The sequence below is a fragment of the Scomber scombrus genome, chromosome 1, assembly GCF_963691925.1.
Source record: "Scomber scombrus chromosome 1, fScoSco1.1, whole genome shotgun sequence".
Taxonomy (NCBI): Eukaryota; Metazoa; Chordata; class Actinopteri; order Scombriformes; family Scombridae; genus Scomber; species Scomber scombrus.
In genome coordinates, this window is record NC_084970.1 from 4,041,831 (window position 1) to 4,057,571 (window position 15,741).

At 38.0% G+C, this 15,741-nt stretch overlaps 1 protein-coding gene across 2 annotated transcripts; it reads left to right on the plus strand.

The window, feature by feature from the left end:
- The first annotated feature begins 4,155 nt into the window (after positions 1 to 4,155).
- spg21 (SPG21 abhydrolase domain containing, maspardin) lies at positions 4,156 to 15,419 on the plus strand. Of its 2 annotated transcripts, none has more exons than XM_062415575.1 (9): positions 4,156 to 4,354; positions 4,645 to 4,707; positions 9,294 to 9,455; positions 11,129 to 11,209; positions 11,289 to 11,434; positions 11,523 to 11,631; positions 12,899 to 13,006; positions 13,094 to 13,234; positions 14,417 to 15,419. In XM_062415575.1, the coding sequence occupies exons 2-9, from the start codon at positions 4,645 to 4,647 to the stop codon at positions 14,540 to 14,542; spliced, it is 936 nt and encodes a 311-aa protein (XP_062271559.1). In that variant the 5' UTR covers positions 4,156 to 4,354; the 3' UTR covers positions 14,543 to 15,419. The 2 variants fall into 2 exon arrangements, with proteins under 2 accessions (XP_062271559.1, XP_062271568.1); XM_062415584.1 differs by having other exon boundaries at positions 4,156 to 4,330.
- Positions 15,420 to 15,741: the final 322 nt, after the last annotated feature.

Sequence of the window (15,741 nt, forward strand, 5' to 3'; positions counted from 1 at the left end):
TGACGTCGTTATTACTTCTTCTTGTTCTCCTTCGCGGCAGCTTTGAGTCATTCAGTAGGTTACTGCCAAACGACTAGTAGTGGCTGGAGGTGGTACTGCAGCTCATGACTTCTGTAACAAAGGGTCATAACAGTGTTGTTGCATGTTATACTGTCAAAATACATAATAGGTATTAACAGGTATAACAGGTATACTGTATATCAGAAGAAGTATTTGACTTTGTTATTTAAATCAGTTTATTTAAGCAAGATAATCCACTCAGTAGCAGTACAGCTACTCCAGGAACTACAGTAAAAACACCAGTAGTCAAGTATTCCATTACAAGTAAAAGTCCTCCATGACAAATACTACAACAGTAAAAGTACGTGAGTATTATGAGCTTGATGTAGATAAAGTATTACAGTAAAAGTACTGCAGTATTATGAGTTATGTAGTTAAAGTATTAAAGTACTGCAGTATTATGAGTGATGCAGTATTACAGTAAAAGTACTGCAGTATTATGAGTGATATAGTATGCAGTATTACAGTAAAAGTACTGCAGTATTATGAGTGGTGTAGTATGCAGTATTACAGTAAAAGTACTGCAGTACTATGAGTGATGTAGTATGCAGTATTACAGTAAAAGTACTGCAGTATTATGAGCGATGTAGTATGCAGTATTACAGTAAAAGTACTGCAGTATTATGAGCGATGCAGTATGCAGTATTACAGTAAAAGTACTGCAGTATTATGAGTGATGTAGTATGCAGTATTACAGTAAAAGTACTGCAGTATTATGAGCGATGTAGTATGCAGTATTACAGTAAAAGTACTGCAGTATTATGAGCGATGCAGTATGCAGTATTACAGTAAAAGTACTGCAGTATTATGAGTGATGTAGTATGCAGTATTACAGTAAAAGTACTGCAGTATTATGAGCGATGTAGTATGCAGTATTACAGTAAATGTACTGCAGTATTATGAGCGATGTAGTATGCAGTACTACAGTAAAAGTACTGCAGTATTATGAGCGATGTAGTATGCAGTATTACAGTAAAAGTACTGCAGTATTATGAGTGATGTAGTATGCAGTATTACAGTAAAAGTAGTGGTTTGGTCCCTCTGACTGATATATTATTATATATGACATCATTAGATTATTAATAGTGAAGCATCAGTGTTAGAGCAGCATGTTACTGTTGTAGTTGCTGGAGGTGGAGCTAGTTTACACTACTTTATATACAGTTAGCTAGTTTAGTCCAGTGGTTCCCAACCTAGGGGTCGGGCCCCCTCCAAAGTCCAAAGGGTCAGCAGATAAATGTGAGGGGTGGTAAGAAGATTAATGGGAAAGGAAAGAAGAAAAACAAAGTTCTTGTGGTGTATTTGGTTGAGCACTCGCTCTGCTTTGTTTGACTGTTGTGTGATGCTCATGTTTTGATTGCTCATGTCTGTAGAGTGTATTGAGTGGCCTCTGTAAACAGCAGAGGTAAACATTTAACCTCGCCTCCATATCTTCATCATTAACAGTAACCGTCATAAGTGTACCCACCCTGCACAGTATAAAACACAACAGTTCTGATACACAAATGTGTTTTTTGGACTTTTTCTCTAATCTTTGATTTTTGCTGAAATATTGGATCATTTGAACATTTATTGAAATGAAACCACGTGAGAGGGAAAAATCACTATTTGGTGGAGCTGATAACAACTCATATACATCTGAAATGTGAGCCCGACACACTGCTTTTTGGTTTCATCTTTAACAATGTGTTGTATTTTAAAAGCTTGTTATATTATCTATCGTGTCAAATCTTCATCTGAAAAGTAACTTAACTGTCAAATAAATGTAGCTGAGTGGAAAGTACAATATTTCCCTCTGAAATGTAGAGGAGTGGAAGTATAAAATAGTATCACATGGAAATACTACAGTAAAGTACAAGTACCTCAAAATTGTATTTAACTTGAGTAAATGTACCTAGTTATTTATCACTACTGCCAGGGAGTCCTGACAAAGTATGTTAAGTAAACATAGTATTTACTGTAAAAAAAAAAAAAAAAAATACTCCATTACAAGCAAGAGCCTTCATTTAAAATTGCACTTACAATACCTTAGACTATATAAATAAATTGTGTTAATACATATGCTCAATAAGTATGAGCCCAGTATTACAACTCTGAAAGTGGTGTAGCATAGAGCCTTTTTAGATCAAAGAGATCATATATTTTGTATGTAATATCTGAATCTGCAGAGCACACTGCAACATTGATCATCACTTTCACTTTCATCATTAATTTCATATTAAAAAAAAATAGATTGCAGTATTACTTGTATGTGAAAGGGGCTGGTTGGATGAACCCACATCAGCTGACTTCAGTTACCCTCTGCTCTACACAGCTTCACCCACAGCCTCTTTTAGCCCATTGTTCTGGCTTCCGGTAGCAGCCGCCAGCTGTTTCACACTACCTGTCTGACTCCAAATAGCAGACAGACAACTCACTGGTAAACAGTCGCAGCATTCAGCAGCTAAAGAACCTGATATTTCCTCTCAGTTAATGAAGACCAGACTCAGTCAAACGCAGACTGAATATTGGACTTGTATTTACATGATTCCAGATGGATGTTGATGATGATGCCCCACCTCTGCTGGATGAAAAGGTGATAATTATATTGTGTTTACAGCTCGTTTACGCAGTAGATAAAAATCAGTTATTGCAGTTTTAAGCTCTTGAGTAAGTGTAGTGTAGTTTTCTGACATTTAGTAATAAAGTGTATGTAGTATAAAACATAAATATTCATGTAAAGTACAGTACTTGAATACATGTACAGCTGCTAACTGTTTTAAAGCATGTTAGATCTGTTTTAGATGTCTATGACATTTGTAAGTACCAAGTGGAAAAAGCAAAAACAGCTGCTTTAGTACCTTCAGGCTTTCAGTGCCTCCAGTTGCCCCAGACTCAGTTCCCATTACTTACATTGTTAATGCATTATGATCAACAGGCGCAATGATTACAGCAAGAAAACCTGATTCATTGTTCATTTGGACACCTATTGCTTTAAAGCAGACTTGAAAAATTGTGAACCTGCACTCTGAAACCTAATTATCTGAAGAAGCATTCGACTTAAATATCAGTCACAAAACATGCTCTATAGTTTGTCTTTAATATGTATTCTTCATGTTTCTGAGGCTGACAGTAGTTGCCGAGATGAGGTTGAGAAAATAAAGAAACAAATGAGCAGTGTAAGGGAGTAACTAGTTGCATGTAACAGTAATCTAATTACAAAATAAATGTAAATGTATCTGTTACAGTTACTGAGAAAAATGTGTCATTAAATGACAGTTACTGATGAAAATGTTGATGATTACAAAGAAGGTTACATCTGAAGTCTTAAGATTTTGCTCAGGAGGGTTTTTTTCCTCATTTTTTAATATTTAACATGTTACAGAATAAATATGTTGCTGTTTTTAATTCTTCGAAAACAAAATATTTTAATATTTAGTTAATAAATCATGACGTAGGCTTATTTGGAGCATGCATGGGCTTAAATGGTGTCACAGTACCAATTAAGCCCATGCCAGACTTTTGACTTTTTTTTTTTATCAAATAAAGATCTACATGAACTAATGAATACATTTTCAAATGAGAGATAATTCTTTCTTTATAAGAAATGATCTCTCTTATAAATCAGTATCCATGAAAAACATCTCAAGTTAGATTTTGATACTTAATGGGTACACTTACCCTAACAGCTGAAAACATTGGTTAGAAAATTAGAAAAATAATCAAAAAGTAATCAAATGTAATAAGTTACATTACTTTGATTAGGTCATTGAAATAGTTACATTAGGCTACTTATTACATTTAAATAGAGTAACTAGTAATCTGTAACCAACCAACCCTGAGAATGAGGAAGCAATGAGTCTTTTAACCAGGCTTAAAAACCTTTCTGTTCTTTTGTATGTTTATGTATTGTACATATTTAACTCAGTAGCAGTGTGAATATAAGGTGCAGTCTAAATGAAATGCGTTATTATGACTATCATTATCTCTATAGTGTTAAATATGGGTGGGCGTGTACGCATGCGTAGTCGTTGTCGTAAGAGCCGCGCAAAGTGCGTGTGGCAGCTCCATAACATAAAAGCAGCAGACTACTTCTTACAGACTGTGGCGAGTCGACATGGTGGTGTAGTAACGCTGTCCCGTGTGGAGCTGGTGTGTGTGTGCGGTCGGTGGGCGGCGGCAAACACAACCGGGAGGCTGAATCTTTTGCGGAAGTCGGCGAAACTAGAGTCATATGACCAGGCTGCCGGAGAAAATGCTACCTAGATATGGATAAAATTCAACCGACACGGTGACTAACATCCACAACGACACGGTAATTGTACCCACGCTACGTATTTAGACACGGTTAATGTGGCGTGTGTCAAATTTAGCCATTCAGCGTCCAGGGTAACGTTTAATAGCCCGAGTGTTTCCTCCGTAACGGCCACACACATTTACCTCCAATGGGTCGTCGATACAGACTAATGTTAACGTTAGCAAGGGCAGCTAACAGAGAGGAGCCAGGTGTTTGTTGTTTATGTAGCAGCTTCGTTTAAATGAACTAACTGGGTTTGTTTTATGATGAATTAACGCTTTCTCTCCCTTCTGAATGTGTTCCCACAGATGGAGGAGATTAAAGTGTCTCCTGACTACAACTGGTTCAGAAGCACAGTGCCGCTGAAGAGAGTGAGTACCATTTCTGGTCTGTGATGGTGGCCTGATGAGCCCCCAACATGCACCATCAGCACACACATAAGTATAGATCAATACCTGAAATGATACATATAATGGGGATGTGGAATAAATTGGCTTGTGCTAAATATAAATAACATCATCACACTATGCTCTTTAAATAAACCACATTTCCTGCTTATTTGATGTGTTAACTGATAGGATCATTTCAGTGGTCACTTAATGATACTGAAGCTGTCACTCAGCGATGTGTGTGGTTGGTGTTAAACACATCATCATTGTCGTAGAGAGTGATTAGATTTGCATATTTGTCTTGCTCTTACGCTTGAGTTGTTCAGTATGAGGAATGTATGTTTTTTCTTCTTCTTTGTTATATTGAGGATGTTGTCACAGATACAGCGAGCCATCATTCCTTGCGGAGATGGACAGATTGAGTGAGTGTTATGCCTGAGTAGACGCAGCACTACATGAATTTTACTCAAGCGTAACGCAGATAACTTGTGTAGTAGACTACTGAAGTGAAAGCAAAAATGTAGCTCTTTTCGAAGGTTACTTTGTGCTTTATGGTTAGCATTACTCAGACCACGTGTATAGTAGCTTCCTCAATCATTTCAATCAATTTTTTTTTTTTTTGACCTTTTGGACAGCTTTGGGGTCACATGGATGTTGCTTAAGATTTACTGTCATTGTGTATCTTTTTGATCTTAATCAGCTCCTATGTACATATGTATGGACGTTTGATGCTGCCAGTATACCTGGTGAATGTCTGATAGACTAAAATGTTAATGTTATGATAAATATTTCAGCAGTGAGCGAGACAGTTTTCAGGTTATCTTGTGCAGCAGTATCTTAAGGACAGTGATGGACATTTACTCAATGACTTTGTACTTTTCTTGAGTGTTTCCATCCATGCTACTTGACCCTTCTATTCCACTACAATTCAAAAGCTACTGTTGTTGTTGTTGTTTTTTTAATCGTCTCAGATCCGATTTTGAACATGATATAACATATGAGAAGCTTATTAATGATGCTGTGTTTAAGATTAAACCAGTAGTGTCACAAACGTTTTGGCTTGTGGCCCATTACAAAAAACCCCCCCACAACAATCGGTTGTGTTTTCAGATGTCTGATGTGTGTTAGCAGCTCCACTCAAGAGATATTTCTTCTCTAAATGTCTCACATGGTGTCAGATAAACAAGGAACAAAGAGATAAAATGCTCCAATATTTCACACAAAAAACATAGAGAGAAGTTTTGACAAAATTCATCCAAATGTATCAATCAATCTTTATTTATATAAAGCCAAATCACAACAAAAGTAATCTCAAAGCACTTTACACATAGAGTGGGTCTAGACTGTACTCTTTAATTTAATTTAAGGAGACCCAACATTCCCACATGAGCAGCACTTGGCGACAGCAGCAAGGAAAAACTCCCTTTTAATGGGAAGAAACCTCAAGCTGAAGTGGACTCTGGGGGGGGGGGGGGGGGGGGGGGGGGGGGGGGTCTACAGTATCATTCTCCTCACATTAATCATGTGGTCCTTATACCGAAGTCTAAACAAGCTCCACTAGTTGCTGATGCATCAGTATTTAGAATGCACTTTATGAAACATATTTAATATTGTATATTAATATATAACAGCCATATTTTCTGCAAAACGAGCACTTTAAGTAGATTTAGCTGCGACTAGTGTAGTATTTCCACTTGATTAGGATTTTAAATGCAGTATTTTAATACTGTGGTATTTCTGCTTTTACATAAGTCAAGTGTCTGACTGTTTTTCCATCACTGCTTATGGAAATGTAATAGATATTTATCACTTTTCTGCTGGGATTCCCAAGAAGTCTGATTTTGAAGCTCAACTTTGGATAATTGATCATAAATTTATATGAACCTTATTTTCTGAGGTTATTCTTTCATATTTAATAGATGGTGATGTGTTCATTTACTAGTTTAATGTCCTATAGCGTGTCTTCATTAGTTTGATGTTGTTACTGTGTGCAGTGTCAGGAAAAGAAATATCACGTTGAGCCATCAGCGTGTTCCAGTGGTTTTAGGAAATGAGAACATGCTCCACGTGTCTGTCGTGTTAAATGCTGATGCAGGCCTGCGTTTATGATCGCGCCACGTGTTGAAGCAGCTCCACATACTGTGTTTATCGAGCTTTTGATAAATGGCTTCAAAGCGAAGTATACAGAACACTAAAGTAGAGCTGATCAGACATTCTTGCCTTTTCAACAATACTTGACTACTAAACCAGCAGGATTAAGACAAAAAGCTAAGCCGCTTAACTACAGTAACAAGAGAGTTAACACTGAGTCACTTTCCCCTCCTGACCCTGTTTTTCTCTGTGTGGAGTCGCTGACCTGCCGACCTGCCGTTTAGACCAATCGCAGCTCGCCTTTCTCCCTCACTGTTGTCGGAGCCTCGCTACATCGTCATCACATCGCTCCTGACAGTTCAAGTGACCATGAGTCGTTAAGGTGGAGTTTCACAAGTGTTTTAGAATGATGTATTCATGTGAGACTGAAGGCACATGTTGATCAGGAGGCACAGTTGTCTTAAGCAGTCACTGAGTCATGCTGTCACATGCTAACAGTAACTTTGACACAGTCTTCACAGTGTACACCTTTTAGCCAGTTAGCCCCCCCCCCTTTTTTTTTTAATTTTAATAAAACAATATCTACTGATGACTCACAACTTGTATGCTGTGTGTTATTTGAATGATTTTGAGAAGCCTGAAGATGTAAAAGCATCCAATATTTCACAAGAAAAAGTGGTGTAAAACTAATTTAGCAATCTTCATTTGCATATTTTCCTTCCTGTCTTGATGACTGTATTAAGAAACATGTTTTTTTATGTTTAAGACTTCATGCTGTGATGCTGTTAAGTGCATTTTATAGAGTAAAAACACGTCTCTCCATAGTTTTAAGTCATAAATGGTAACGAGTTGCTGAATCATGCTGACAGTACAGCCTGTTATATATAAAGTGTGTGTGTGTGTGTGTGTGTGTGTGTGTGTGTGTGTGTGTGTGTGTGTGTGTGTGTGTGTGTGTGTGTGTGTGTGTGTGTGTGTGTGTGTGTGTGTGTGTGTGTGTGTGTGTGTGTGTGTGTGTGTGTGTGTGTGTGTGTGTGTGTGTGTGTGTGTGTGTGTGTGTCTACATCTCTTTATTGCACGAGCATCAAGTTATAACTGGAAAAATAACATCCGCAGTATCAGATTCTGATTCTAATGTGAGATTTGTGAGCGTAAAGCACAGATGCTGTTTATTATTAGTGGAGTCACTTGAGGTTTGTGTGTGTGTTTGGAGCAGCCAAACATTCATTTGTTATTCAAAATGTGTTCAGCCAGTCATGATATAACTTGTTTTATGACTGAGATAGTACAGAGACATTATCACTCAGTTACAAATGATGAGGATATAGTTAACGAAAAGCTGTTGATTGGTTGCCATCATAGCAACCCACACCAGTTTTATAAATACAGAATGTACAAATCATGTGTAGGGTAAGACTTCCTCAAAATAAGTGTCAGAAGGTATAAAAATAGTAGCTGTATGAACACAAACTGTGTGTGTATGTGTTGGGAAGTAAAACCAGAGCAATAAAGCAGCTGCCAGGTGTGCTACAGGCTCATGAGTGCATAAATAATCTAATCATTTAAAGTTAAAGTTGTGTTACAGTATTATATATCACTGGATAACATCTCTCCATCTCAGCACGGTCAGCTGTGTTGTACAGATACAGTATATTGATACACTGTGAGCTACTGTAGTCAGCGTTGGATCAGTTTTCACCATGTTCTACATCACATCCAGCTAATAGCCTGTAGGTGTGATTTTAGAGAGGCTGTATTTAGTTATGACTTGAGCCACATGAGTCACTGTGTGCTGCTGGTTGAAGATTAGTGAAGCAGGATGTAAAATTCTAACCACCGTGATCGATGCACAGTCATGATCAGACAATAATCCAATCAATAGTAATGCATGTGATGAATTCTTGACATTATAGAATCTTCCTTATGATTAACTATCACAATAAAAGCACAGCTGTCTTAACAATGAAATAAGCTTCTTTACATCATGTTTCTATGTCTTCCCGATCATGTGGATTAAACATTATCAGTCAGTATGCTGCACCTTGTGATCATAAAGTATATTTTATTATATGTACTCTTTGATTCTGCTTCTGTGTTTAAATTCAGATTAAAAGCACAGTGTGTTTTACAGCTGTCTCTCTGTGCTCAATTCAGTTTTCTGACTCATGTTCAACTGGTGTAAATCGCCATGGTAACCAGTGCTGCGGGAGCAAGTTCAGAGGATCAGATAAAAAGCTGTCAACAGCCGATATGGACATAAATACTGAGTTAAACACAGCTCAGAACACAAACATTTCATTAGTTTTAAATCCATGTTCATTATCTCCCAGGAGATTAAAAATGTGATGGATGTTAACAGACGTCTCCTCTCTGCTTGGGTAGAAGAAGCAGCCTTACATTATTTTTGACTCAACAGTTTTCCACATTAGCACATATTCAGTATTAATAACAGCACGTTGCTTGTCTTGTTGTGTTTTCAGATTATCGTTGACGATGACGACAGCAAAGTGTGGTCGCTCTATGACGCAGGGCCAAAGAGCATCCGGTGTCCCATCATCCTTCTGCCTCCTGTCAGCGGGACCGCAGAGGTGTTCTTCCAGCAGGTGCTGGCTCTGACTGGCTGGGGCTACAGAGTCATCTCAGTGAGTTCATGACAAACAATGTGACTGTAATGTAAATACATCAATATCTAGTCTTTAAATATAAAACCAGTGGTTCAAACCCTGTCACAATAATTATGGACTTATCATCCAATAACATCATTATCGACATCCTCATGTCTATATATGGACTTACATATGATACCTGGACATGAGCTTGATCATTTTTTTTTTTTTTTTTTTTTTTAATACTTTTTTTTGGGGGGGATTTTTTTCGGCATAGACGCCTTTATTAAGTAGTACACAGACAGGAAACATGGGAGAGAGAGGGGGTGTGACATGCAGCAAAGGACCTCCGGCCGGGATTGGAACCGGGGTCGGCTGCGTACGTGGCATGCGCTCTAACCACTCGACCACCTGCGCGCCGAGCTTGATCATTTTTTGACCTTAATATTGCCACACTTCACATTAGCAGCTAAGAGACTATTCATGTCACATTGGCTAAACAAGTAGTGTCCTCCATTCCTCACTGTGTACGTCCTGAGTGGAGACTGTAGAACAGTGGTCTCCAACCCCTGCTCCTGGAGAGCTACTGCCCTGCATGTTTTAGGTATCTCCTCACTCTAACACACCTGATTCTAATAATCAACTCGTTATCAAGCCCTTTGACGAGCCTCAGCTGCTTGATAACGAGTTAGAGTGAGGAGATACCTAAAACATGCAGGGCAGTAGCTCTCCAGGAGCAGGGTTGGAGACCACTGCTGTAGAAGAATTAAAGAGAATAGGGACCACTCCAATCCCACCCCCGCCCCCCCTTACATTATGGTATAAAATGATCTTCAAATGACAATAATATTATTTATCGCGATTATTTCTGAGACAATATATCGTCCAACAGAAGTAGTTATTGTGACAGGCCTATTCGTCGGCTGTTTCCTGCATTAGAGGCTGATTGAACTCACAAAACTGAGTTTGTGACAATGACTGTCATATTTATCATATTTCTGCCAAAGAAGTAGCATAGGCAATACTTTCTGTATAAAGAAAGCATTATTTTTAGTAAATTGTGTTTCATAAAGGAGGTTTAAATAAGTCTGACTTAAGTTATCATGGAACATCAAGACTCCAGGCTACTACAACTGGCTGTTTTTTTTTACATGTCAGTTTACTTCATCGTGAACTGATTTTTCTCAATGTCTTAGGTTTGTGTTTTTAAGTCATGAACAAGGAGTTCTTAATCCAGACTTGAGCTTTGGTCTGATCTCATGAGCTCTGAGTGAGCTTTATGAAACAGTTTAAGCCTGGTTCAGTTTTTTAGGCTCAAGACCGACTTTTTTTTACATGAAGACATGAAGCTTTACTCTTCAGGCATTACTTTAGACATCATAAATGCATTCCCCATCAGACATGAAAAGATGTGGCTCACTTTTCATGAACTGAGTTTGGGTTTGGTTTGTTTCAGTAAGGTTCTGTTACCAAAACAGTGTTAGTAGCAAAATATGTAAAACACAATCAGCTATGAAAGAAGTTTGGTTACATAAAGACAGTTTAAAGGGAATAAATTCAACTTTTTGACACATTTTGATATGTGACAGTTTGTGGTACTCAGTGCTACAGACTCATTTTGAGGTTCAGTATCAACCTTGCTGATTATTAATGTGACCTGATTATTAAACCTTATTACACCCTGATGATGTTGTTCCTGTTGCTCTCAGCTGCAGTATCCGGTGTACTGGGACCTGATGGAGTTCTGTGATGGCTTCAGGAAGCTTCTTGATCACCTGCAGTTGGATAAAGTAAGCTTGTGTTTTCTAATCATCTCATCTCGTCTTTCATTACGTTAATCTAATGATGATCCTCTCTCACTTGCCTCAGGTTCATCTTTTCGGCGCATCACTGGGTGGATTCTTGGCCCAGAAGTTTGCAGAATACACACACAAGTCCCCCAGGGTGCACTCACTGGTACTGTGTAATTCATTCAGTGATACCTCTATCTTTAACCAGACGTGGACATCAAACAGGTAGCGTGTTCATGACAGTGGTTTGTTTCCAGTCAGTACACACCACCTTTTCCTCTTTTTAACAATAATTAATTTCTGTGTTCTTCAGTTTTTGGTTGATGCCAGCTTTCATGTTGAAGAAGATTGTCCTGGGGAACTTTGCTAAAGGACCTGTGGACCCTAAAATGGCCGATGCAATAGACTTTATGGTTGATAGGGTAAGACTTGAGTATTGTACTAGTACAGAATTTCATTGACTTGTGCAATGACAATAAAGATTATTCTATATCTATTCTATTATTAAAAAAACACCACCACTTAATTAGATTTTTCGTTAATGATAGGTAGTCATAAGTGTCCCAAGTGCTTACATTACTGTCTGTGTGTTAAGTACATAGTTGGCGCCTGGATGTTATTAGCATAGATTAGCATAAAGACTGGAGGTGGGGGGGTAGGCTTATTGTCTGGCTCTACCTAAAGTGAAACACTACACCTTTTAAGAGTTCATGTATTCGCACGTTGTTAAAACCAAACTCACACAGACATGTAGAAATGATATTTAGTGGTTTTATGGGAGTTTCTTTGTGGAACAGTTTGTGTGTGAACAACAGCTGGGTGCAGTGACTGAAACATCTGCTCACTGACTGCATCTGGAAACTCACAGGAGATGGTGCACAAATGTGACACACAGTGACTGAAATAGCTTAAGTACTAGTCAATCTTGCATTACTGCTAGTTACAACATGCTAATTGGTGAGTTTTAAGGGTGTTGGTAGATGTTAATGTTTCCACCCTGACTGTTTCTCCCTGCTACCAGTCTTTATGCCAATTTAACTACAAAGTGAAACCTAGTTTCTTAAGTGAGAATATTTGAATGTAGTATGTTTACATTCACATACCAATAAATACTGTACATTTCATCTTGTCTTGACATTGTGATTTGGGGATTATTTGTTAAGATTCTCTTTTTGGTCTCAAATATGAATGAATGGCTTAGCTTAGCTTAGCTTAGCTTAGTTAAGATACGTTTAGTTTAGCTTAGTTTAGTTTTCCTTAGCTTTGCTTAGTTTAGTTTAGTTTAGTTTACCATAACTTAGCTTAGTTGACCTTAGTTTAGTGTTGCATAGTTTAGTTTAGCTTAGCTTAGCTTAGTTTAGTTACTTACCTTTGCTTAGTTGAACCTAGCTTAGCTTTTTTAGTTTAGTTGACCCTCGTTTAGTTGAGTTTGGATTAGTTCATTAGGATTTCCCTTAGCTCTCCATCTACACTATACATCAAGGGAGGAGTCAGATAAATATGATCAACAGTATATATTTATGACAACAGATTATTCAGTTGTTCATCATTTTAGTCTTTTTTGATTTCTGTGATTTCTGAAGACAGAGATTACCAAAATGATACATCACTGTCTTTACTGTAATGTGGAGCTCCAGCTGTGATGTGTATTTATGTGTCTCTGCCCTCCATGTCTTGTGTCCTCTGTAGTTGGAGACGCTAAACCAAAGCGAGCTAGCATCCCGGCTAACACTCAACTGTCAGAACTCTTATGTGGAGCCCCATAAAATAAAGGAAGTTGCTGTGACCATTATAGACGTAAGTGCTAGCATTACTCCTGAGTTATACCATCATCATTCATGTTTATATTTGTGCTGAAGTTAAACGCTGTTCATCTGTTCTCAGGTTTTTGATCAGAGTGCACTCTCGCTGGAGGCGAAGGAGGAGATGTATAAACTTTATCCTAATGCCAGAAGAGCTCATTTGAAGACAGGTGGAAACTTTCCTTACCTGTGCAGGAGTGCAGAAGTCAACCTCTACATACAAGTAAGATTCAGCTAATGCTGTAGGAACAGATGCTGGTGATACTCTATGAACTGCATGATTATGATTGTGACATTTTATTACGCCTCCACACTGACAGCTGTGACCAGAGCTGTCATATTTTTGGGTTGTCTGTTCGTCCAATTCTCAAGAACACGATGTCTCAGGAACATCTTGAGGGAATTTCTACATATTTGGCAGAAACCTCCACTCGGTTAGATTTTGGTTGTCAAAGGTCAAGGAGGTCAAGTTCACTGAGACCTTATAAAACACTTTTTTTTGGCTGTAACTCAAGAATTCATACACTAGTTATGACAAAGTTTCACACACATGCAGAGCTTAAACTTCTCAGGCAACATGTGTGATTTAAGGCCCAGAGCCGTTTTAAATTCATATCATACTTAATACAACACATTGTACACATTTCCTTCTGTAAAACTGTTCAGAAGATCAACTTCACTGTCACATCATAATGTTCAGCAAAAACACCTTTCTGGCCTTATTTACAAGGAAATAGTATTTCACATTAAATTAGACACTGAGTTGTTGACACTCATTTTGGTGCTCACATTGAAACTGTGATTGTTTAGATCTTCTGTGCTGCTGGGTTGAACATGTGTGAAGCAGCTGTGTATTTAGAATTTAGCATCATTTGTCACTTGTGGGTAGTGAAACATCCTGTGAAGACAACATTCATTCTTTAGCTGCTACCATGCAAACAGCTGCTGCTAGAAACAAGTGATGAGAGCTGTGAGACTGAACCAAAACAAAGAAAGAGGCTTAAATGCTGCGTACAGCTGAGGGAAACCTATAAAGTCAACATTTATAATTTTCTGTGGGTTCATCACTGTTAATGAATCCTTTCACATTATACATAGTCATTTGGCCCATTGGTAATATAGAAATATTGGTAAGTGCAGCTTTAAAGAGTTACATATTCAGCTGGAATGAACACCACAGTTAATGTAGAAGTGTCAGAAAGTATTTAAAGGCCGACTACGTTGTTTCAGGTCTTTTCATAGGATTTGTTGACAATGAAAGCATTGAAGAACAACACCAGCATTATTTAAATTGTCTTCCAGGTCTTAAACTCAAAGAAACACTGTGAGTCACTAATGTATTATTACTTGTATAATGTTTAGGGTGTATCTAGTGTTTCTCATGTTACTTGTTCTGCATCCACAGATTCATTTGCGTCAGTTCCACGGGACACGCTACGCCGCCATCAACCCCGCCATGGTGAGCGCCGAGGAGCTAGAGGTCCAGGAGAGCCACCTGAGCAAAAACCAAGACTCTGATGACGAGCAGTGAGACGGAGACGCTCTCTCTCTCCCTCTCTCTCTCTGTCTCTTTTTGACTCTTTGAAAGATTTCACACACTTCCTCTCACTCGTCTGCTGAGGCTGAAGGATGTTCTCCAGATCACCACTGTGGCAGGTTTTTTACTATGGAGCTCAATATTCAATCAGCTAGTCAAAATGAGTATATTTTTATTTTCCAGATGAAGCAATATTTTGATAATTACTTGTACATAAATGGAACTCGGCCGCTTTTGCTTTAAAAAAAACAAACAACGTACGACACTTTGCCTTATGTGAAATGAATTTGATAATTATTGCACTCATAAATTGCCTGAAATGTTTTGCCTCAAATGTTCATTTGTATGTGTAATATATATATATATATAGTGGTTAACACTACCAGCAGTGAACTGGTTTACTGTTAACATAAATCAACAGATTAACACACTGGTTATGAAAACATGTACCTGAAATGTTTTGTGTAATTAAATGAGATTAAGTTACATTTTTTTCCATTTGTTTTGGAATACAGTTAACTTTTTGGATTTCTCATGTCGTGCTGTTTGTTTTGTTTTTTTACATGAGCAGTGAGGAGTGTGTAATAGCTTTCAGCCAGCCTGTGAACTGAGTAGGCAGCAGCTCCATAAGTGAGTGGATCTGTTGAACCACTACACACAAACACTGTTTTGGGGTTGGAAAAACAGAAATGTATGCTTAACTTTAAAAGGTGGATGTCTGTCCTAATGTTGATCGGCTCTACAGACATGTGACACCACCACACTGGGGTTGAGCTGTCAATCAAAATGCCCTTGCAGCTGTATCATTTGCTCCATTGCTGCTCTGCTGGTGCGTTATTTTGTTTTTTGTTTTTTTTTTAATTAAAAAAGAGAAAATAACATACTGTTCCTTTTTATAAGATAATGTCACTGTCTTTTACACTGTGTTTCTATCTCTAATTCTATCATAGCCAAGTCTACAGGATCTCCCATTGCATTCATTCCTTATCTTAAGCTGACAAGTGTCTTAAAGCAACAAGCTGTTGGAGTATTAGCTGTGATGGTCAATGTTTTTTTTACTGAAAATGAATGCATGTAATGTGGAAGGTATCACTGATAGTGACAAATAGCGTTTTAGCCTCTTTCAGCTTGTTTTTGGTTTACAGCTTTACAGGTAGAAGAATATAGTGGTATATTTATTATCAGTTTGTACA